The 24,018-nt window shown below is 35.5% G+C and overlaps 1 protein-coding gene across 1 annotated transcript; it reads left to right on the plus strand.

Annotated features, from left to right (window-relative positions):
* The first annotated feature begins 295 nt into the window (after positions 1–295).
* On the plus strand, positions 296–22,128 carry MAD1 (mitotic checkpoint family protein). Its single transcript, XM_028234536.2, has 16 exons — positions 296–626; positions 2,744–2,843; positions 5,880–6,040; positions 8,492–8,689; positions 8,806–8,898; positions 13,587–13,703; positions 14,859–15,106; positions 15,753–15,924; positions 17,471–17,581; positions 17,669–17,872; positions 18,555–18,717; positions 19,655–19,745; positions 19,840–19,909; positions 21,334–21,462; positions 21,661–21,699; positions 21,822–22,128. Exons 1-16 carry the CDS (start codon positions 462–464, stop codon positions 21,909–21,911), a joined length of 2,151 nt encoding a protein of 716 aa, XP_028090337.2. The 5' UTR covers positions 296–461; the 3' UTR covers positions 21,912–22,128.
* Positions 22,129–24,018: the final 1,890 nt, after the last annotated feature.

Here is a 24,018-nt window from a genome sequence, read left to right on the forward strand (position 1 = left end):
TTATAATTTTTATAAAAAAATATTTTAAAAATTCACTAAATATCAAAAATATAAAAAAATACGAGAATTCAGTATATTTTTCTTATATTTATATATTTATTAATTTTTTAAAGTATTTTTTCATAATTTTTTTTACTTTTTAAATACATCTAAGTAAGATATATCTAAAAAAATAAATTTTTTTAAAAATATTCACTAAAAATAAAAAAATAAAAAATTTAATTTTTAAAAAACTTAACCTAAAAAATTCAAACTAAACATGCACATTAATTTTTTAAAAAGTAAAGCACACAGATTTTCAAAACATCATGTGATATTAAAAAAAAAATAAAAAAAGAAAGCCCCCAAACATCAGCGGTAAGAGAGAAGGCGCCTTTCATCTGAAGGTGGCAGGGTTTGAAGTGCGTTAGAGAGAGAGAGATAGAGAGAGAGAGAGAGGAGAGCAGGTGTGTGAAGCGAAAATGATGTTGAGAACACCGCCTCCAAGAAAGCGGAGGGCCGATTCGAGGCCACCTGAAAGCCCTACCTCCGATCATCAACTCGTCATCTTCGAAGATCTTCCAGTGCCAGAATCGTCTCACCATCATTCCGACCAAATGCTCTGCACATATCAATGTCGTCAGATGGTATTTCTTTTCCCTTCTACTTTTGCTTAGATATCGCACTTCTTGAAATCCAAGCTCTTTGAATATTGAAACCAATTTCTTGGATTGTTGATGGTAGAGAGCCCATACTTGTTCAATTCTATACCCACGATTTGCTTTTGGTTTACTTCACATTGTGTATGTATTTGTTGATTTGATTGACAAGTAGAATTGCTAGTTACCTTGATTTTGGTGCTTTGCTGATTCACTTGTTTCTGGATTATGTAGGGTTTTGTTAGTCTTACTAGATTAATCTTCTAAATCAAAGTGTATGAAATGAAGAGAATTTGGCTAGAGTGATTGCAACTGAACCAATAAACTGTAAGGAAATCCTGTCAAAACATGTAAAAAAAAAAAAAAAAAAGGAGGAATTTTACTTTAAGAAAGGCATCGTAAACAAGTTACAGGCCATGATGTTGCATATAAAAAATTCTTCTATTTTTCTACTTGGCTTCTGACATTAGAAAAGGGGGGGGGGGGGGGAAAGAAGGAAACCCATCCTTTCTTGATTTTCATTTATGTTTAACTCTTAACATGCAAATGCATATTAATAGTTCTTTTTGATCATGGACCTTTTGTTGTTATAAGTTTCTATGACCAATCAGTATAAAATTGGAGGCTTTGGCACCATCTCTATTTCATTATCAACTGATAAACTGTTAGCTCGAGTGGTATCTCCAGGCACCCTCCTCAAGTGTTACTTATGAGCAAATGAAGTTTCTTATCTAATTTTTGATTTGGCCAAAGATGCTATCATTGTACATGGATGTTATTAGCAGTGGTTTCTTATCCTGTATATTTTATTTTTTCTGTCATAACTTAATAGTGCCTATAGAGCAGCAGTTGGCTGTTTTGAATCGAAAGCTATATGACTTCTCCTCCCCTACTTGCATCGCAGTTTTGTAAACGATAAATTTAATTAAAAATGAAGAATTATGTAGAATGATTGACAAGATGGAGAAGCTTGACATAAGAAACTAATTAGAACAATCGAATCATATCCTTGCAAACAAAACAAAACAATGCAAAGCCTACATGACTAACCCTTGATGACCCTTAACACATTCAAGGGATCTGGCCTTCCTCTTACTTAGCTAGGAAGTTTGCTCTTTGTTGGTTGACATATATAAAGTCTAAGAGAATGAAAAAATCACCGTAGTGGAGACATCCCAAATTTTCTTGTAAGTCACCATAAAGTTTCTTCCTTGTCCAACTTGCGATAGCCAGCAATCTTGTTCCATCAAGAGATGGGTCACTTTTGAAGAGGCGGACTCTTTAAGACCCTTGAGCACACTTAAGTTTTATGCTTAAAGAACATCTATTTGATTGATATGGCATATAAATTTATTGCTACACTATGAACTTCAAAACTTGCTGTCCATTCTTATTTTCCCTTTGTCCCTACGGGTAGTTGTCAAATCAAGTTTAATCACATCACTAGGAGTAGGAGGGGGAGGGAGGGGCGGAGGAAAGGGGTGGTAGTGGTGGCAGCAGGGAAGGAGTGGAGAGGGGTGGTTGAAAAAGAGTTGGTCAATGGGGTGGGGAGGGGTAGCAGTGAGTGATAGTGGTGATTAGGGTTTGGAAGATGGTGGTGAGTGGGTGTCTAGAGAAGTGGCAGTTAGGGTTTAGAAGATGGTGAATGGAGAAGTTTTGTTATTTAAATTTTAAGGTTTTTGTCCAATGTCCTTAAAGGTAATTTTGTTAAGGGATAGATTGTAATAAAAAAATTAAAAATGATGCGTACAATGAGATAAAAAATGTGGTGTAAATAGAAGTTCCCCGAAATGCCCATGATACTAAAGCAAGCCTTCATTTTAACTTCTTTATTTGTAATTATTTGTTACTTTTATTTCAACATTTTTGCCTCAGTTTCTTAATATAAACTTTAGCTTTGTGCACTTTGGAATATGAATTAGAGATATCGTATTCTATCTTATGGAAACCTTCCCTTTGCATATATATTGCATAATTTATATTTGAAATTCTTGATAGTGGAAGTAAGTTCTTAGTAGCAGTATTGCCTTCATGTATATATTTTTTTATAGGTTTCTTTGGTTAGATTGTAATTAATGGGCTAGTTTAATTTGTCATTGATGTAGGTTAAATCGGAATTCTTTGATGCTTTAAGTAGTGCAGAGAAGCAAGCACATGACTATCAATCTAAATTTGAGGCACTAAATGATGACTTCTGCAAGGCTGGTGGGTTATCTATATGAGATTGTTTCAACATTTGGTTGAGATTAAGTTTTAGCTCTAAACTCAGCTTTCATTTATGTTCACATCTTATGTATTGTGCAAGGATTGGCAGGGCAAACATATCTAACTTGAATCTTGGTTGTTTCCTTACAATAAAAATACCATATCAATTTTTGCTTTTCCAAATGTGTGTGTTTGGTTTGAGGTTTTTGGATTAACTTTTTTGAAAATTGAGTTTTTTTGTTTTTAGTGAATATTTTTAGTATTTTAAGCATTTTTTTTTACTTTTTTGGATGCACCTTACTTAGATGTATCTAAAAAGTAAAAAATTTGTGAAAAAATATTTTAAAAATTAATAAATACATAAAAATAGGAAAAATATATTGAATTCTCGTATATATATATATATATATATATATATATATTTTTTGTATTTTTGGTATTTAGTGAATTTTTAAAAGATTTTTTTTCACAAAAATTATAGGCTGTGTTTGGTACAACTTTTAAATCATGATTCTACCTTTTAGTTTGAGTGCCGCGCTTGTTTACAGTTTTCAAAACACATTTCCACACCCGCGTTTGAAAATTCGTGTACCCAGATGTCCCCCCGGACGTTCAGCCGGTCGTCCGGCTGGTTGACCGGAACAGTGTTCTTGATTTTTTTTTTTTTTGGCACTTGTTATTTTTATATTTTAAATAAAAAATATTTTCAATTTTTATTTTTTATGAGTTTTGAATAGAATTTTGAGTTGTGTGTTTGGTTATGAGTTGTAAGTTTTTGTATAAAAAATTATGTCACATCACTCAATTCAAAAACTCTTTTCAAAACTTGTTTACCAAATAAATTTTCTACACTCAAATCATAATTTCAAAACTTACAAACTCAAAATACAACTCATATTCTGAAATTTTATTTAGAAAACTCTACCAAACACAACCATACTTTTTATGTGTATTTATGTTAGGTGTGTCTAAAAATTAAAAAAATTGCTTAAAATATTTAAAAAATTTCAGTAAAAACAAAAGAACACCGAAAACAAGAAAGTAGAATTTTTGAAAAGTATTTTTGGAAAACCAAAAACAAGCAAAGTGAATGGTATTTTGTTTAATTACTTCAAGCGGCCCCTTTTCTGTGGGCTAACAGTATTGTATGCTTTTGTTGTTATTTTGTTCTTTTGATTTTTGACTAACAATGCATAGAGTTGAGAAAAATATGATTGGTCCCCCCCCCCCCCCCCCCCCCCCCCCCCAGGGCTAAGGTTTTAATAAAAGAACAGAGGATGTCTTACAATTAGGTATAGCAGGCTAGGGCTTTAAAATCTTGTTTAATGGTTGGAACTTGAAAGATAAGATTAGGGCTCGAGTATGGACTAATGATGAAAATGCTTGAGGTCGGGTTTGAAATTAGAGGCGATAACTTGCTAGATTTCTTGAGAGGGCAAGGAGAAATAGGTTTTAGGGTTGGAACTTAAAAGTAATTAGTATTATTGCCTAGGGTCAAAGGCTAACTGGAATTTAACTTTGTCCACTCATTCTTTAATTTCAACAATTTAGTCTTCAAACTTCAACCCATGCTTCAATGCAGTCCTCCTTTTACCCCACTGTTTGAAATTTGAGTGAAAATTGAAACACGAGGGACCAAGTGAAATTTGAAGTTTTAAATTGTAATTTGTCGTACACATTTTTTCTTCTAATGCTCTTAAATTGTGCTCTTGTGGCCATCACGTGAGTACTTTCTGTTCAAAGAGACCACATTGAGACACAAGGTGAACTTTGAGGACTTAATTGTTACAATTAAAAGATGAGAAAATTTTACCGAAAGTTTATTAATCCAAACTTGCTTAATTGTTTTTACAAAAAAATTACTTAAATGAAGAAGTTAGTAGCTCCCCCACTATGAAAAGGATTCTTTACGTCCTACTACATAGTGTTTCCTAAACTAAGGATCAGATAATTCTATACAAGTAAATGGCAGGAAAAAACTACTAATCAAACAAAACTAGCTTAGACTTTATAGACATACACAATTACTAATATACTCTTAGGGTGCATTTGGATATATGTGGATTTCAAATAAAGGGATTTGATGTTAAATGGATAGAAAAACAATGGAAGAAGATAAAGTGAGATAGAAGATATATATTTATTGTAGTAGGATCCTTATAGTTAGAAAGATAATTGTTAGAATGATTTCAAATAACTGGTTTTACATAGTTATTTCAAATCCATCATGATATAGCTATTTAACTCAATTTTGAAATTCATAAGTAAAATGTCATATCTAAATTTGTTTTATTGTCTTTGAATGATTAAAGTCAAATCCCTTGATTTGAAATCAATATCTATCCAAATGGACCATCATTGTGAAAATTTTCATTTTCTTGGATGAATAGATATTAGATCCATCTAGATTCACCCAACTCAATTGGGAGTAATTTTGGTAATGTGAGACTCATTGCAGGACCAATAGGTTTACAGGTGGGGCTCATCATGGGGATGCTCTCTCTCTCTCTCTCTCTCTTTTTTTTAACTTCCCTCCTTTTCCAAGCATATGCTTTAAGAGGTTGATTCCCATCACTCATCCACAATGATTTTGCATATAATTAGTTAATGTTGTCCTTGCAAGTCAGAAATATTCATATTGTCTGCAATCTTTCACTATGCAGTGCAAAAGGTGTATCAACAATTCTTATTTATCTATTTATATCAGTAACAGGTATCTCTTCATTTGTATTTGATTGATCATCATTTGCCCATATACATGACTGGGAGTCAAGATATTTTATGTCCTATACTATCACAAGGTTAAACTTTCTCGTACAATGTACATTTTTGCAGTATCATTAATGCGTAATCTATAAGATATTGCACAAATGTTTAATGAGTGGGTCATCTAAGTTAATATGTGTGGTTCCTTCTCTGCCTTCACAATTTTTCCTTATAATTTGTAAAATGCATTCTTACAAGCTCTTTTCTATGGACATTGTGTCCATTTGTGTGAACTTGTATTATCCATTGATCCTTTTCCACATTTTATAGAATCTGAGAGGAAGAAACTTAGAGATAAATTCTTTTATACGGAACAAGAACTTGCTGGTACTAAAGGACGGGAGCAGGCGTTACAAGAGCAGCTACTGAAGGAGGTCACTGATTCTCAGGAAAGAATGAAGAAACAAATACAAGCATACAGTGAGCTTGAGGTTCTGTTTTTTTTAGCTTGCTTTTACCCTTCTATTGCATGTCATGTAAAATGTATTGCTGTTAATTCTATATTTTCATGTTCTGTTAATGCAGTTAGTAATTACCCACCTTCTTAATTAATTGCATTAAATGTTCAAATTCTCAATGTTGGTTCTTGTTTCTAATGTTTTTTTCCCTCCTTTTTTGGGTGGGGGTTGACAAGCTCAAGCTCCTTTCACAGGCTTAATGTTCAACCTATGATTTCCAATTTCTTGTTGAACCCATGTAATTGTGGTGTATGTAATGGGAAAAGGACATAGCTTGCCTCTTGCTTTGGGTGTGGTTTGATGGGGGTTAGTAAATTAATTGTAGAACATTGTTTTCAAAATGCAAATGCATGTTATTAGTATCATAAAACTCAAGGACAAGTTGCCACTATTTTAAAGCCTAGTATGCGTTGTCTTCTCTACGTAGTTGTGATGGTTAAATTATGATTTTTTGTTTTATGTTGGATCATCATGTACTACGTTTTGGAGGGGAAAAAAAAAAAAATTGAGAACCATTATTTACTCAAGAATGTTTAATGTTCACTAGTAGGCAAAGTTTTTAAAGTCGAATGTGTAATGTGAGGCATTTTACCCCTCGTGAGGTGAGGTGTAAGCTTTAAGGCATTGAAGCGTAAGCATTTCAAATTCTAAATTTTTATATTTAATAAATAATTTAAATATTTTAAAACAATAAATAAATACATCAAAATTAAATATAAAGGTGTAAATACTTTTTTGCTCAAGGCTCAATGCAAAAAAGGAAGCTTTGCTTTATTGAAAGTGAAATTGGTATTCTTAGCTTTTGTGATTGAGCTTCTCGCTGAGTATTAACTCTGTGCTTTTTCTTGATTGGTTGTTTACAAATTTTTCCTATAAAATATAGTTGCAAAAGGGGTTCTTTTTTATTCTTTATGCTTAAACCATCTACTAGACTAAGTTTAACAAGAGCCTAAGTCAAACTTTTATATGCATATTCCTCATATGCTTATGCATAGAAGGTGTACAAGACGCACCTAAAGCCCATGTCTTAGACTATGTGTGCAAGCCTTTGATGAGTAAAGCCTACAAATCAAAGCCTCGAGGCATTTTGCTTTAGCCTTGCCTCGAGGCGGACCTCAGTAACACGTTTTAAAACTAGTAGGTCAAATTTTTTTGACATGAAATTCAGGACCCATTTAGTAGATTTTTAGTTTCAATTGGTGACTACTTTTACATTGTAAATTACAATTAATAGAAAATCCACAGAAGGATTTCAAACTTAAAGATTTAGTTGGGTTGTCAAACAATTAGATAAAGGTTGGGTGTTTCAAATATGTTCTCAGTTGGGAAGTGGTAATACTGAAGGGTTCATCTAAGTTGAAGGGCACTCCATATGATTTTCATGGGCATTTATGCAAGTTTAATGACAATGAAGAAGTTGCAGGGTTGTATTAGTTTGGGTGGTGTTGGTGCGTAGGTAGCCTGTGGGCCCGTTGGAATAATAGTAGGCATTGAGATGGAAAAAAAAATTACAAATGGCAGAGAGGGGGAAGGGTGGAGGCATCGTTACCAAGTGGGGTCAACGTGTTCGAGCAGAGAATCATTGGCACAACTGTGGGTTCGTTCCTTGGCACCATGGCTCAAGATGATGTGGTGCCATGATGGCTCGTGGCGACTCACTTGAGGATCCATGCGTCAGTATTTGGTGATGGACGGTGCCTGTGGATCTGGCACATGGCAGCCAGATACAGATACCCATAATCGGAATGAAGAAAATCCATTCTTCGGTTGGATCAAAATTTATTCCTGGACTTTTGGTTGCTTGCTTGCGTTCTTCCAAATCATACTCTAGATTTATATGTAGTCTGAAAAGGGGGCTTGTCTGGTGGAGGTTGAGAGAGGCTGAGAGCTGAAACTTAAGTCTTGTATTCCTTTTTTAAAAAATAAATAAATTATGTTTTGCTTTAGTAGCAATGTTGCTACTGTATGCTATAGCAGCAATTATGGTATGGAATGAGATATCCAACAACATAAGCAGTAACGTGTCAATTTTATAAATGAGGTAGTGGTTTTGAATTTTGGATTGGTTTACTGGCCTCTGTGATGCCAGAATTATACGAGGCCAGTTGGTTCTATGGTTTTTAAACTCAGGACCAAGTTGACAAAAAAAGAACTGTTGGATCATAGATTGACTTTAGGTTATCTTATTTTAAAAGAGAAGCCTTAATTTATGACTTGATACTAACAAAAGTAGTATTTCTCTATCATAGATGTGTGTATTCAACAACTGTGTAGTTGGAGATATATTTTGAGTGTTCAATTCCATTGTCCTTGAAATTCGTGTTCATATTATTTCATTCTAAACTATTTGGCAGTATATCTTTTGCTTGATTTATTTGTTTTTGCCATCATTTCCTTCTAATAGTTTATGCCATCTGATTGTAGGTGAAGCTCCAAAGTGAAATGAATCTTCGCAAAAAAGCTGAGGCCTCAGCAGCTTTAGCTGAAGAGAAGGCAAGCCTTTCAGAAGGGAAACTGAGCAGTCTTTCTGAAAGCATCGAAAGGGAAAAGAAACATTTTCATGATGAGCTTCTACATATGAAAAGGGAATCAAAATTTTCAATTTCTAGAATAAGTGCAGATGTGAGTTGCTAAATGTGTTTATTGAATCAAAAGAGCTTGTGGTTAAACATTTATTGGAGTAAGTTTTTCTTTTTTATTTATCTTTTTGTTTTTTTTGTTTTGTTTTTTGGGTTTAGCTTGAAAGGATGAAATGCAGAGCGAATAATGCTGAAAACGAATCGGTGCTGCTGAAGCAGCAGCTTGAAGAACTTAGAAATCGGCTTAATGAGGTAACTAGTTTTGTGGTTTTCTTGTTCTTTTGCCTTATATGTATATAAAATACCACTTTTTCTTGTTCTTGAATATCACATTGGACATGATGTGAGTACAATTTGAAGGTTTCTTTTTCATGTATTATATATATATTTTTTGTTTCTTCTTATTTTGAAAATTTTCTGTAGCTGTTCAACTTCTGAAAATCAGTTCACATTTTTTTTTTCCAACTCAACTTTTTTATTTTTATCTTTTCATTTTTTGGGATTTACATTTTGGAAATATATTTCTAATACATACATAAATTTACAAAGCAGAGATCTCTTCCACTATAGGCCTCCATGTGTCACTTTTGTATGCATCATATGAGTTGCTCCCTTTCTCCACTTTTGCTTTCCATTTCTAAGGTTTCTAAAGTCAATTAATTGTTGCAGTACTCTATTAATAAGGATTAAACATGTAACTAAAACATTCAAAAACTCTCTCTCCTCTCCCCCTCCGCTGCCCCTCTCTACTATCAAATGTTCAACTCACTTTCAAATATTAAATTTTAAAGTTAACTTTCTTCCTTCCATTCCCAATTTTTTTTTTTTTTGGATATCTCTCTCTATGTCTAAACCACTTGCTTATTATTGATTAGATTCTATTTTTTTAATAAAGAAAAGCCATCATGTAAAAAAAAATACTAGAAAAGTTCAATTAAATAATTACTTTCCGTTATTTAGTTGCATTTTATTTTGTTGAATTTTTAAAATATAAAATAGAATTTCACACATTTGTATTTACCTTCATTAGTTGCACAATATTTTGGAATTTGGTTAACTTCCCAGCCAACCAAGTAATATTAACTGATGTATTAAGTGACTGGCCCAACTTTATTATCTTGGCCGGACTATATTAGGTGATGGGTGGAATGGGGGACCTAGGCCTTGTTTGGTTTGTGTTTAGAGATTTTTGAAAAATAATTTTCTGGAGAGAGTTTAGAAAATTTGTTAAAATTCAATGTATTATTGATTGATATCTGATTGATGTATTACAAGATTGATGTGTTACAAGATTTATAAATTACAATTCCTATACAATCTATATATAGAAGAGAATGTGGTAGTAGGTGTAGTGGAGGTGATAGTGGGTTAGGTGAAGTGGAGTGTGTGGTGAAGTGGAGGTAGGTGAAGTGGAGTGTGTAGTGGAGTAGGTGAAGGTAAAGATGGGAAGTAGAAGACAGTTTATGGGGTCATGTCGGACCGTTGTAAAAGACAGTTTATGGGGTCATGTCGGACCGTTGTAGAAAAACAGTTTATGGGGTCATGTCGGACCGTTTGTAGAAGACAATGTTGTGACAGTTTACGGAGTCTTGCTGGACCCTTGTAGAAACTAACCGGAATCAATGTCGGGACAGTTTACAGAGTCTTGTCGGACCCTTGTAGAAACTAACCGGAATCTAATGTCGGGACAGTTTACAGAGTCTTGTCGGACCCATAAAGGAGCTAACCGGTATCAAATGTCGGGACAGTTTATAGAGTCTTGTCGGACCCGTGGAAAAGTGGCATCCTCAAAAGGTGTGCCCAATTTTGTCAAAAGGCGTGCCATCAAAAGGCGTGCCCAATTCATCAAAAGGTGTGCCGGACATGATGGCGAGGCACGTGGGCGCCTTGGCTTGCGTGCCCGTTTGTCGGCTGGTGATAAGAGGCGCGCGATGCGCGTGGCTGGCCCTGGCTATTTAAAACAAGGTTGAGGCGAAGGCTGTGCATACGAGTCTGAAACCTCTGAACGCTCGGAGAGCTTGTCTCTGCAAATCTTGAAACACCCGGAAACCAACCCTTCTCTGAAACACTTAGCAACTCAAAAACATGGCCTCTTCTTCCCGTCCAGTTACCCAGAACCTGCTCACGCTCTTTCCAGAACTGAACGAGCCCACAAGAGAAATAACTGGTGCGGTGGCCAGTGAACCGCAACCAAACACCTCTGGTTTTGCTCCATTGAACTTTCCGATGCGGTCGGTGGAGCAAAAAATGGCGATGCAAACTGATATTGAGGCTAATCAGTATACTCTGAAGTCATGCGTGGAAACCATGACGGCGGTCACAAATTTGTCGAACCGGCTGCAGAGTAGGACAAATGAGATGCAGCATTTAAACTCCCAGCTGGCTCTGCTCCAACGCATGTATAAGGATGCGCGAGCAGAGATCAGTGTGCTAAAGACAGAAAACAAGGAGCTGAAGCGGAAGGCCACCGTGATGTTCCGTTTTGGAGGTCCGCCATATGCTGCAGTGGAGGAGCAGGGAGTAGTGATCATGCCTAGTGGAGTGGGAAGCACTGAGGCAACACCGTCAAGGGCCGCTCAGGACGGAGGAAAAAAGAAGAGACCTGCAGTAGAGTAGAGAAGAAAAATCCCACTGGTCCGATATGTGTTGTTTTTTGTTTTTTTTTTTTGTTTTTTTTTTTTTTTTGGGAAAATTGTGATCGGGGTTGATCCCTAAGATGAATAAAATGGTTTGGTGTGCAAAGTTATATGGTATGAATGAAATGTGAAAAAAAAGTAAAAATAATGTGAAAGAAAAATAAAGAAAGAAATAATAAGAATAAAGTTGAAATCAAAACGAAAAATTGGGGAAATAAGGAAAATGGTTCACGGGTTTTTTTTTTTTTTTTTTTTTTTTTTTGAATTTAATAATAATATATATATATGATAGATAGAAAAGAAAAGAAAAGAGAACCAACTATTGATGATGAAAAAGTGAGAACCAACCACGTGAGTGCAAAAGGTGAAGATGGGTTTAAAAAATTAAAAAAAAAAGTTAGTGGATGATGGCATGCTATCAAATTTCAGATTTATGAGAACCAACCCACGTGGGTGTGTGTGCCCGACTAAATGTGAGAGAATGATGTCTGAGAGATTAATAAAATATGAGAGAGAAAGAGATTGAGTGTTGGGTTTGCAGATGAGCATGTTTTTGGGTTAAAAATAAAAAATAAAAAAGTGGAATGAATGTGCAAAAGGTGTTGGAGGGATGGGTTGGAAAGGTAGACATATCGTGGATGGAGCATTTACTCTCAAAGAAAAGTGAGAGAATCCCACTCTCTCTGAAGCAAACTGCAGTCAAATGGGTTTCAGGGGGTTTGTGTGGCCCGGTTGCCGGAGGAGGACGTACTGAAAAGCCCATGCTCAAGGCTGGAAAATCCCGTCACCACTTTCTCTTTCATGGAAGCCTTGACTTCAAACTTACCAATGGTTGTGTTTGATCCAACCACCGCTGCCTTGGAAGGCCTCACCGGCAGTGGCTTAAAGAAGGCGGCGGAGCTCGGAAACCTCTTTTGGGTGGCTGAAGTTAGTGGCGTTGCTGCCAAAATTGCAGAAGTAGAGGCCATGGTCTTGATTTCCTCTTGTGTAGAGGTCCGGCGGAGGTGGTGGAGATCTGGAGGTTCTGCTGATGATGATGAAACGGCGATGGAGGTGTTCCCATGTAGAAGAGCATGCCGGAGATGTAAAGAAGCGGAGCGAAGAGGAAGATGCCTTGTCTGCGGAGGAGGACGGAGAGGAGTAGACCGGCGAGACGCTGGGCGACAGTTCTGGGGGGTTGCGCCGGAGAGAACCGCCCTCCCTTCGACCGGCTGTGCCGGAGCCTCGGCGAGCGCAGCGGCGACGACGGGCTGTTTATGGCCGCTGCTCGGCAGCCTGTTGTATGTCATAACCTCTCTTTGATGCGAAGAGGGCTTTTGTGCACTGGTATGTGTAGAAAATAAGCGGAATAGGTGGAGGTCCGGCGGACGGCTAAGGTGAGGTTGCCGCCCGCCGGTGAAGCGAAAAAATATTAGGTTCTAAACCTGCTCTGATACCATGTTAAAATTCAATGTATTATTGATTGATATCTGATTGATGTATTACAAGATTGATGTGTTACAAGATTTATAAATTACAATTCCTATACAATCTATATATAGAAGAGAATGTGGTAGTAGGTGTAGTGGAGGTGATAGTGGGTTAGGTGAAGTGGAGTGTGTGGTGAAGTGGAGGTAGGTGAAGTGGAGTGTGTAGTGGAGTAGGTGAAGGTAAAGATGGGAAATTCTAACAAAATTAGAAAATTTGTTTGGTTGTATATATTAAAAATAGTTTTGGAGTTTGTGATGATTTGATATTTTTTTGTAGTTGAATAGATGGGTGTGAGAGAAAAAGTGATTGAAAAGGAGAGATGAGAGGGAAAAAGTGATTGATTGATGTGTAGTAGAGAGAAAAGTGAATTTGAATTTTTTTTTAATATAAATTTTCAAGCAAATATGTTTTTGGAATTTTTTCTCCAAAAACATGTTTTGAGAACATAGGGTTGGGTTAAACTGACATTTTTATGTTAAATCAATTTTATGAGTCAATTTGAACTGTAGAACCACTAGCCCAACCTCTAATATATATGACTGAATTATCCTAATAACACTCCAAATAAAAAATCTTACTTTCCCATACATTTATATCGGATTTTAACTGCAGCATGTTGTAGGTTTAATTTAATACATGATGTTGTTTTTAAAAATATGTGCACAAAATCTCTTACTGTCTCTCTCCTGTTCCATGGGCGTGGGTTACATGGTTCTACAGCTAATTTGGTACGTATACATGCAGCTAGTATATATTTTTGTCTGCGTGTTTGACAACTCCACAAATTCATTGAAGTGTGATAACATGAATTGATCATTTTATTTACTTCATTAGAGCTTGCACCACAAGAGTGAACTAGAGAAGAAATTATCGAGTTTCACATTTCAAGAAGTTCCTTCCACAAACAGTGATATTTTGGTGAAGCATTTGCAAGAAGAGTTACGGATTTATGTAAGTTTTTTTTTTGGGTGCACATTATGACTGGTATTATGCTAAATGACTGTTATTCATTGAGTCACATATGGGTTGAATTACTATGAAACTAATTCATTTCTATATACTAATATTTATTTTGCAATTTAAATTTTTTGATTTTTTTTGTACCATGTTTAGAGTTTGTTGAGCTAATAGATCAGCATAGACTAGAGTGACTGATCACATATGTTAAGTTCATCTCAGACAATAAAATTTGGTGCCACCTCCTGGCCAAAAAAAAAAAGAAGCTATTATTTCTAAATATTTTTAAACTTAACAAATATCAACTATACATGCTTTGATTGCAATTTATAAATCTTAAAGGTGTCTCCATATAATAGTTTTACTTAAAATAGCTGTAAAAGTTAAAGGGAAATCAAACAAGATGTGATGGATCTTTAGAGAGCATTATGGCTTTGTGGCTTCATTTGGGAAAGAAATTGTGATCACATTATATTTTGATGAAAGAAGAAGTTTATTTGCGAATTATGTTTGTGGAATTTGGTTACCTTACATTAAATTAAGAAGAACTGCGCTTCACATGTGCACAATACTCGTAAGAAAACCGTAACTCAGCCTCAACAACACACTCGGGAAGCCATCATCACACTGCAACCCAAAACAACTTCGCATTTGGTGAACCAGAAATATAAACCGGGCTGCTAGCATTGCACCATGCATTGGAAATTCTCTAGCTCAGTGAAATATGGGCACATCTCAAACAAGCAAAATATCACTTGACATGTCATGTGTAAATGCCCAAGGGATATCCAAAAGTCGCAGCACACTAGAGACCACTAAAGTAGTGTCCAGTTAGGTGTCACGGAAAGGAGTCCCATCGAAGCAAACAGTAAAATCTTGCCCTTTGAATGACAAATGCATACATCTTAAAGCCATTCCCATCTCCTTTCCAAGAAAAAGCAAAGAGAACAATGTGTTTTCTTTACTATCTATGCATGCTCCAGCCATGGTTATTTTGGGTGTTGAGCTACTTTGCATTGAGATAGATGCCTTGCTATAACAGGTTTTACATTATCTAGTAATGGTGTGTAACAAATTCCTTTTACCGATTAATTTTTATGACCGTAGTTCTTTAATTTGTTATTTTTATTTGCATTGGCATTGATTCAGGAGTCTGAAGTGCGAGAAGCAAGGAAGTTAAAATGTTCTCATGAAAATTTTGAGTTATTGAAGGAGAAACTTTTGGAGGAAAAGCGCCGGAGGGAGAGGGCAGAATCGGAATTATTTAAATTATCAGATATACAGTTGAGCATGAAGAAGTTGGAGGATGAATTATCTTCTTGGAAGATGTTGGTGAAGGATCTTCCTGGTGTATCATGCGCTGAGGATATGCCTCTCAAGTTTGCAGCTTTACAAAAGTGTGTTCCTAATTTCATCTATTTTCTGCGAACCTAATTTTCACTGTCAACTTTTTGAGGGCCTTCAAGTAAAAAAATGTTATCTGAACTTCTAAACACCAATGTCACCTTTTGATTCTCCTCTATTCCCTGTAGTAATTTTTAGACTCAACATTGTTATATCAAAGGACTCGTGTAGCTGACCCCGTTTGATGGGACTTAAGGTTTGGTTTGGTTTATTGTTATATCAAAGGAATGGGTCTGGTCTTTTAAGAATATTATTTATCATCATCTTATTGCTGCACACTAGATCCTGATGAAGTCAGATGCATGATATGTGTGTACTAGAGGGTTTAGTTGGAGAATACATGCTACTTTTGTTGACATCCTTGGGATGATGAATGCAATGTTCTCTGCTATGCTACTTCTGTTTTTCTTTAGAATTGTAGTAAAGGCTCTTTTTGTATTATTTTCTAACGTTGTGAACATTGGTTCTGTTGAGGAGTTCCCCCAACCCTGTATTTCCTTCTATAGTTAATCAATCATTGTCCTTGTAATAGAAAAAAAATGGAAATGAAGTGACTACTCTGTCTATTTTTGAAGTTTGGATCTTGCCCACCCATTTCAGTAGCTTTTCTTTTCCAATATTAAGCTACCTTTTATGCAGAGAGGTGGTTGAAAGCATGGGGAAGGTGGGTGAGGCCAATGCACACTTGAAACAAATGGAGGTTGCTTTGGATGTTGCAGAACTTGGTAAACAAAATGCTGAAGCTGAAGCTGCATTGGCCAGAGAGAATGCAGAAGCTTCAAAATCAGAGCTCAAGCGGATTGAGTTGATGGTAAGGATTACATCTGGTCAATGTGAACTCTCTTATTCTCAGTTCGCCATTACTGTACTTCCATGTCTCATGTTGGATGACATTTTTTTTATCTTCTCTTCACTTAGGAGTGTTGTATTTTACCCCTTTCGTCTGTAGAGTATTTGAGGGAACTTCATTGTGTACTTAAGTGGATTGTGTACATTGTGAGGGGGCTGAAACAGAGGAAAAGAAAATATCATTCCCACATAATTCTTTGGGCTCTTAATGTACACGAAAACTTTGAAGAACATAGGGCCTTTACATTTGAATAAGTGAGTATAGTGCTTTTACATGGTTACATCAAGCTAGGAAAGTGAACCTAGATTTCTGAGATATTTTTTCTTCTAGTACATTTATTTAAGGAAGAGTTAACTAGTTAATAATTTTTTTCCTGATGGTTAACCCTCTAGTAAAGACAAACAGACTAATTGCACAGGGGCATAGGCTTTGGGCATGCATGGTGTGACCTATTGATCAATGGGTAGGCTCCACATGGACTTCTGTATTTTTTGTTCTTTCCCAAGCATTTACGTTCAAGATGCTGTTTGTGTCATGAAGAGCCTCGATTAAAAAGGCTAGCAATGTGGTAGAAGAAATCTTGTTGGCTCTGAGCAGATCCCCTCCATTGAAAAAAGAATATATTCAATATAGTGATAGAAAGTGTGTTCATTTTTTTGGGCTTGAATGAGTTTGTGTTGAGGCTTGTGATAAAAATGAAGGAACTCGAAAGTTTGGTTAGTGGATTATTTTCAATTTTGTACTAAGCCTTGTTTTAGATGGCCTCAGCATGATGCTCTGTGCTCTATTTAATGTTCAATGATTAAATTGTGCCAAAGGTCGTGCAACCAAGTTAAAGTGGAGGAATTCGTTCAGTGCAACCAAAATTTGATTATTTTTGCTAGGGTGTGTTGCTTGACCAATTTCAAGCTTCTTGGCTACGATAGTAACAGCATGAACAGTTCTGACAAGCATGCTGGAGATGGTCACCAATCATGATGATGGTTTGTTATGATAAATTTAGAATTGACTATGTAATGTTTCGCTCCTATTTCTGATTTCACACTTGTGGTAACTTCCAGTTTAGGTAACAAGCTGGCTTGTTTTCTATATTCTGTATTTTTATTATTATCATGTTTGATTTGTTTTGTTTTTAACATTATGGGAACTATTATGTTGAGCTTGGAATGGTTTAATTTTTGTGTGTTAATGCATTTTTAACTGAATTGGATAGTTAGACATAGAGAATATATAGACGAGAACTGGCTATTTATCAGGCTAGATACTGCCACATTTCCAGTTCCTTTATTATGCCGTGGTGTCTTGCTTGTTGCTTTGTGATGCTGACTTGTTGGCTGGTCCAATTTTTTTAGTTTATTTATTTATGTACTTATACTTCTATGTTTTTCTTATTGTTTGCCTTTTTGTTTTGTTTTGTGTGTGTGTGTGACAATTCATGCCATAGATGCTTTGGCTTTTTAATTATAAAATGGGTATTATGGTGTTCTCTATTCCTTTTTTTTGGCAGCTTTCTTCTGTTACTGAGGAAAGAGATCAATTAAAAAATGTCATTGATGAATTGAAGAAGCACAAGAATGTTGAAGCAGGGGGTGATATAGTGAATGGAGCTCTTTTTCAGGTTGTGCAACTCCATTTTTATTTTACTCGTTTTTCAAGTACTTTTTCCCTGATAGTCTTTGTTTTGTTACTTGATTTACATGGACAGGAGCTTGAATCATGTCTTGCCAAAAAGGAATACTGTCTCAAAGAATTGGAAAGTAATTTATGTGAACAAAAAGAAATCAATACGCGTCAGCACAATGAAATAAAGGTGCTCACTGAGAGATTAAATAATGAAGCAAGAAGAATAAAGTCATTAGAGAGGGAGGGTGATCGTCTTCGTTCTGAAATTTCTCTATTGGAGTCCAAGGTTTGTTTACCAACGATAAATCTATTTGGACATGCTACTGGTTTTTGGTCTTTCTAACTCTTTTGTAATATAGTAGTTGTGTTCTTTATACTAAATATTTTAGATTCACTAGAGGTTTACTTGCCAAGTTTGGTTTCTTCCAAGGACATTGTCAGGTGAGGGTTTTGGAAAATGTGATCCAATCATTATATTTCTCATTTGTCATAATATTATGTAGCTTTTTTTTTTTTGTTTTTAAAGGAAAAATTATAGATATGTTCTTTTATATTGCAATTCTGTGGCCAAGAGGCATAGTTGATTGACAACAGGGCTACAATTTGTAACATGTGATGCTGTATCACTTTGTACATGTTTTTAAGCCATTCTCTGCCAGGAACATGTGCAATTTTTCAGTTTACAATGGTTGTACTAAGTACTTGCTGCATGCACAACCTGCATGTACTGAAAGAAACAATGAGAGGAGGTAAAAATTATGAAGTGGCAGTATAGTGAAGCAGGAGATATTATTCCTAGAAAAGTTAAAAAATCCGACTAGGTTGTTTGTAAATTTGCAAGTAAAATCTAATAATTGTTTTGGATGTGTTCTCCAAGTCCAAACACTCTAATGTTAGTTATATTCAGAACAGCTTTGCAAAAGAAAAAGTCTGATTGAAAAACATTTTTCTTCTTATTCCTTTTGCAGCTGGGTCATGGTGATTTTTCATCTGCAAATACCAAAGTTTTGCGAATGGTGAATACCCTTGCAGTTGACAATGAGGCAAAACAGACAATAGAGACTTTACAAAGTGAATTACAGAAGACAAAGGAGAAGCTGCAAGCTGTTGAAGAATTAAAAAAACAATCAGGTATCAAGGACTGTTCTTTAAACTATATCATGTCTCTATCATGGTTTGTGGTCCTTCTTAAGCATCTTGTAGTTAATATCAGTGGTGCAGAAACTTGTATTTTTAGGGTAACACATTGCTAGGGTAATTTTATGATGCTTTCACTATCTATTGTATATGTAATTTCACTTTCTTCTTTGGGAAAAAAGGCCATTGTCAATTTATGGAATTGGGATGGGTGGAGTGGACAAACCTAACTTCCAGTTTTATTGTTTGTACTGGACTCTATATGTTCACACTTGACACCTCAAGCTTTTTACCCTTATTCCTAGCAATTAATTCTTTAACTTGGTAACGACGGAAAATGAAGGGCAACAGAAAACGAGCTTATTGAGCATAAAATGTTTTCCACTTTGAAAGGTGGAAAATGTTTCCAGATTAAAACCTTACCGACGCCACCACCTTACCACCATAACTAACATGACTGCCACCACCACCACCACCACCACCACCAATATCACACCACCGCCAACACTACCACCACCATCCTGTTGCCACTCCACCATTGCTGCCGCAACCATCCGTACCACAACTATTAGCACATCAATTTTAAGGTCGTAACAAATATAAGAAAATGTTTTCCACCGAAACAAACGGAGCATAAATAAAAGTTGGTTAAAGATGGTTTTGCTGTATTTAATGATGAAACTCTAGATATTGTAGAATGGTTGTTTAGTGGTCGTAAGTAGAGCCAAAGCTGAGTGGTAGGCTAAGGTTTTGGTGAGTTGAGATGATACTTTGATGCGCAGTGACTAAATTGCAATTTTCTTTTGATTTTCATAATCTGCTTAGTTTTGTAGGTTTTAAAACTCTTAATTTGAGTTTTTCTGCTTGGCCTTATAATTGAGCCATTAAGAGTGATTTTTCTTGTTTTGATTGGTTGTGTTAAATTTTCTAGCTGGTGATGGAAAACTTGTAGACTCCTATATTTCTGGCAAGATTTTGCACTATAAGGAGCAAATTGCAACACTTGAAAAACGCGAGGAAAGGTAAGGGGTTGATGAAAATGATTCAGTATTATTGCATTTTTTAGCTGTACCCAATTGGTCATAATTGAAGTTTCTGAATGTGCCTATGGAACAGATACAGGACTGTTTTTGCAGATAAAATCTCAGTGTTCAGAAGGGCATGCTGTGAACTTTTTGGTTATAAGGTATTTCATTTCTACTCTCTTGTTGGTTCTCCAGTAATGGTCACAAGCACATCCTTAACAGTAACTTAGATGATTACACACAGACAATTGTGAAATAATATGATGCCTAAGAAACTAAAAGTGGAACTAATAACTGAGATTTTATACTGGATGCTGTATCATTTTTAAGGTTATCTCTTGAACAACTTGAAAATGCATTTATGTTGAAAGAGGGAGTGCTTGTGAATAGCTTGATATACATTGTTGAACCCATTTCCTTACAACTTAAGTGTAGCTTAAGCTTTTGGGACAAGGGGTGACTTAACACGATATTAGAGCTCATGTGGGGGTTAATCTTGGGTTCAAGTCTCTTCAGTTTTATTTAGTCCCCGTTTGCATCCTCTCTTCTCTCTTTTGCATTATTTCTTCTTTGTATGCATGGATGTTTGCATCTCCAAGTGCAAGATGGAGTTGCACGTGAGGGAGAGTGTTGGATGGCTTGATATACATTGTTGGATCCATTTTCTGACAACTGAAGCTTCTTTTTTGATAACTCGATATCCTGTCACCAATGGATTTCAGCATACTGTCCTTTGAGATTAAGTCAAGGGCAATTGTTCTCCACTATAGTTAGTCTTCTATTCATTTCAAACAGGAGGTTTAAATAGAGTTTCTAATATTGGGGATAATCCAATTTATTGAAAAACAAAAACAAAAACAAAGGGATCATCCGAAACAAGGAAATCATTTCAAGTTAATTTGAACTTCAAATTTGACCTTAGCATTCCCGCCCACATGACTTGATGTTTGCTCAAGGGTAACCAGTGATAGTTTCCTATATCTCTTATGCACAATTCTTTTTTGACAGCTCTAAATATATTTTTTTCTTCTATTTTTGGAGAGAAGTAAGAACTTCTAGAAGGAGACTTGAACTCGAGTCCATTAGGGAGTGCTGCCTAGCTACAACTGGGGTGTCCTCCATGATCAGATTCAAAATCAATAGAAATGTATGTCATATCTCAACAAACCTTTGAACCTTTGAGAATTGGTTATGTTTCCACTGTGGCCTGGTAACTTACTGCTTCCGTAGGCTGTTGCAATACTGGCCTTGTAAGTTGTAACTCACAGCTTGGGCAGAGGGACTGTTGTCTATTTTGTCTATTGTTTTCAGTTACCACTGAGCTGGTTTGACCTCTCTTTCTTTTCAAATTCAACCTCTTTCATATTCAAAAGTGTGTGAACTTATTTTGTTTTGCTTAAAACCACTTTCTGGTACAAAAATGGAGAATGGATAAAAGGATGTGAAACCAGCTAACAAAATGTTGAATGGGAGCTTGTTGCATCGTAATTTCAATTATTTGAACAGATGAACTGATGTATTCTCATTTTTTTTCAATAAAAATTGGTTTTGGAAATTCATTTTTGAAGAGTAAATACTTTTGCAGATTGTAATGGATGATCACAAGCGTTCTGATGGAATTCCGGTTACGCGTTTTACTCTCCAGTCTATATATGCTCAAAGTGATGATGAAAAGCTTGAATTCGAATACGAATCAGGAAATACAAACATTTTGGTAAGACTTTAGCTTGCAGTTCTTCTATGAAACGGGCTCCTTTCATAGACTAGAAGTGCTGAGATTGATCCTAGTAATGTTTTTGATGTTTTTTACGATTTCTTGAATGAGTGTCTTCCCTTTGATATATATTTTTTTCTCATAAAATTTCAATTCCAAATTTCATTGTAAACTAATTTTATTTTTTTCATCTACTAGGCAAATGATTACACCTCGCAGCCTGAGATATCCCATCAGGTACAAACTGCCAAGTTATTACAAATTTCTTTGTGGTGTATGTAGCTTGTAGAATTGTGGCTAAGATGAAGTTTGAACTGTGATAATTATTTTACGACTTCTATGCGGTTGGCTTCTTGCAGGTTGATATATTTATTAGGAAGTTAAATTCCATCCCGGCTTTTACTGCCAACTTGACTGTGGAGTCCTTCAACAAGCGAACTCTTTCTTGAAATGTAAGAATCTTGTCCTTGTAGGTCTTGAAAATTGTATGATTGAATTTGCAGTTGCATTTGGAGTACTAGAAATGTATATCTGTATCGGCTTCCCTTTGTTATCATCCAAATCAGTCGGGTATAATGCTGTAAAGCAATAGGTGAAACTATGTTTGTTTTCATTTTTAATGGACTGACTTTACGCTAATTTTTGAAAAGTTTGTTAAAGTTTTTATGATTGTGTGCTTTCTTCTTTCTTCAATAATGCAGATATGCCTTATTTTCAGTGGTGTGATAACTGTGATAGAAGCATAACATTGTCTTTGTGATTTGAGCATCTCGTGGGTAAATTTTTTTCTTGTGGCTTTTTTTTTCTTTTTTCTTTTCTTTTCTTAAGGGAGATAAATTACAAAATTTTATGAGAATTACATCAACTGGACATTCAACAATGGAAAAAAATCCAACACATACTATTATGTATACAACAACCAGATCAAACACAACAAAGACCCTTAACAAATATAAGAAATTTTCAAACTGAATGTTTAATTATGAAAGAAAGTTGTCCAACACAACAAGAATCATACAACACACAGATCAAACACAAGAAAAAACTTCAAACAAATATAACGGGGAAAGACTTGTATGTAGATAGGGAGAATTTTTTTAACCCTTAATTTCATTGTTGAGTGCAGTGTTAGCCCCTTGATTCTTCTAGTGTTTACTAATTTTAGTTTACTGAGAATAAAATACCCTTCTCTGTATAGGAACTAGTTTTCGTTGGAGGTCCATGTAAACATTTTTATAGATACTGCAAATTTAGGAAATATGCCTGGGGAGCAGGAATTGAATTCGGGATCTCTTTATCGTTTGCCAAGTATGCTCTCTATATGTAGACTGCTTGCAGGGTAGTACTCCTATTGAAGAAATTCAACAAAAAGAGATTTCTCTCTTTTTTTAGGTTGGTTTCTTTTTCTTTTTTCAGTGGGGTTTTGTCGGTGGGTGGAGGCGTGTGAGTGCATGGATTGGTACAAATATGGATATACTTGAGATTTAAGAGATTAAAATGGCGATTGACTAAAAATGGTGGTTTGAAGTGAAGTGGGGTTGGGTGTGCAATGATTATGGGACTCTTCTTGCTTAGTCGTCATTCTCATTCTCAGTCTCAGTCATCCTCCTCCTCCTTCCCCTCCCCCATTCAACAACCCCCCAAAGCATTCTGTGAATTAGGACTAGTAATAGGACACTCAAATGAATCATATGTGGCCAACAATATATTACTAGTGTGATTGGATTGAGCTTCTCCTCTGTGCCACACAACACAACTCCCCCCATGTTCCTTGTTTTCTTTTTGTGTGTCGTGTGCAACTAATCTAGACACAGTAGTTATTGCATTCCTTTCAACTGTTTCATTGCCTTGATAGTGATCTCTTTATACTGTTGTTTAGATAAAGGGTGGGTTTGATCTTGCTTATTGTAAGCTAAAAATTAGAAAGTAGAGGCCAAAAATTCCGTAGCTTTCAAATAATTAACTTTTTTTTCTTCAATTTATTTAAACTATTTTTATCTAATAAGCAGAAACTGCATCAAATAGTTTGTCATAGTTTTTCAAAATATAAAAAGTTATAAGTAGGTCATATAAGTTGTACCAAACAACAAAGGGGCTTGGGATTGTCTCCAATCCACACTGGACCGTGCTGTCTAGGCGCGTGGGCTTATCACGGGTTTCACTTAGAAAATTTGACCAGTTCAACTTTTAGGTCCTTATGTACAGATCATTTTTGAAAAAATAAAATATTAATTCAATTATCGTCACGATTTCATCATATTTATTTTTATTATTTTTTTAAATTAAAGAATAAATATAAATTAAAAAATAAATAATCTATTTTGTTTGTGTCAAAACTTTTTGAAGTCGTTCCAACGTAAATAAGCATTATTATAAAGACTACGTATTTCTTGGGTAACTCTTCATGCCTTAGAGCATCTTTAATGGAGCTCTCAAAACACTTGCCAAAGTTATAATTTAGCAATAGTGAAAAAAGTGGGTCTCCAATGGCGTGTTATTTTACTTGCCAAAGATGGCATATGCCATTTCTGTTCTCAAATTTCACAAGTAAAATAG

The sequence above is a fragment of the Camellia sinensis genome, chromosome 2 (genome assembly GCF_055761805.1).
Source record: "Camellia sinensis isolate YWXY chromosome 2, ASM5576180v1, whole genome shotgun sequence".
Lineage (NCBI taxonomy): Eukaryota > Viridiplantae > Streptophyta > Magnoliopsida > Ericales > Theaceae > Camellia > Camellia sinensis.

Coding starts and splice junctions, on each gene's coding strand:
- MAD1 (XM_028234536.2), top strand. CDS start 462: ATGATGTTGAGAACACCGCCTCCAAGAAAGCGGAGGGCCGATTCGAGG. Junction 627..2,743: donor CATATCAATGTCGTCAGATG/GTATTTCTTTTC, acceptor TCATTGATGTAG/GTTAAATCGGAATTCTTTGA. Junction 21,463..21,660: donor CAGGAAATACAAACATTTTG/GTAAGACTTTAG, acceptor TTCATCTACTAG/GCAAATGATTACACCTCGCA.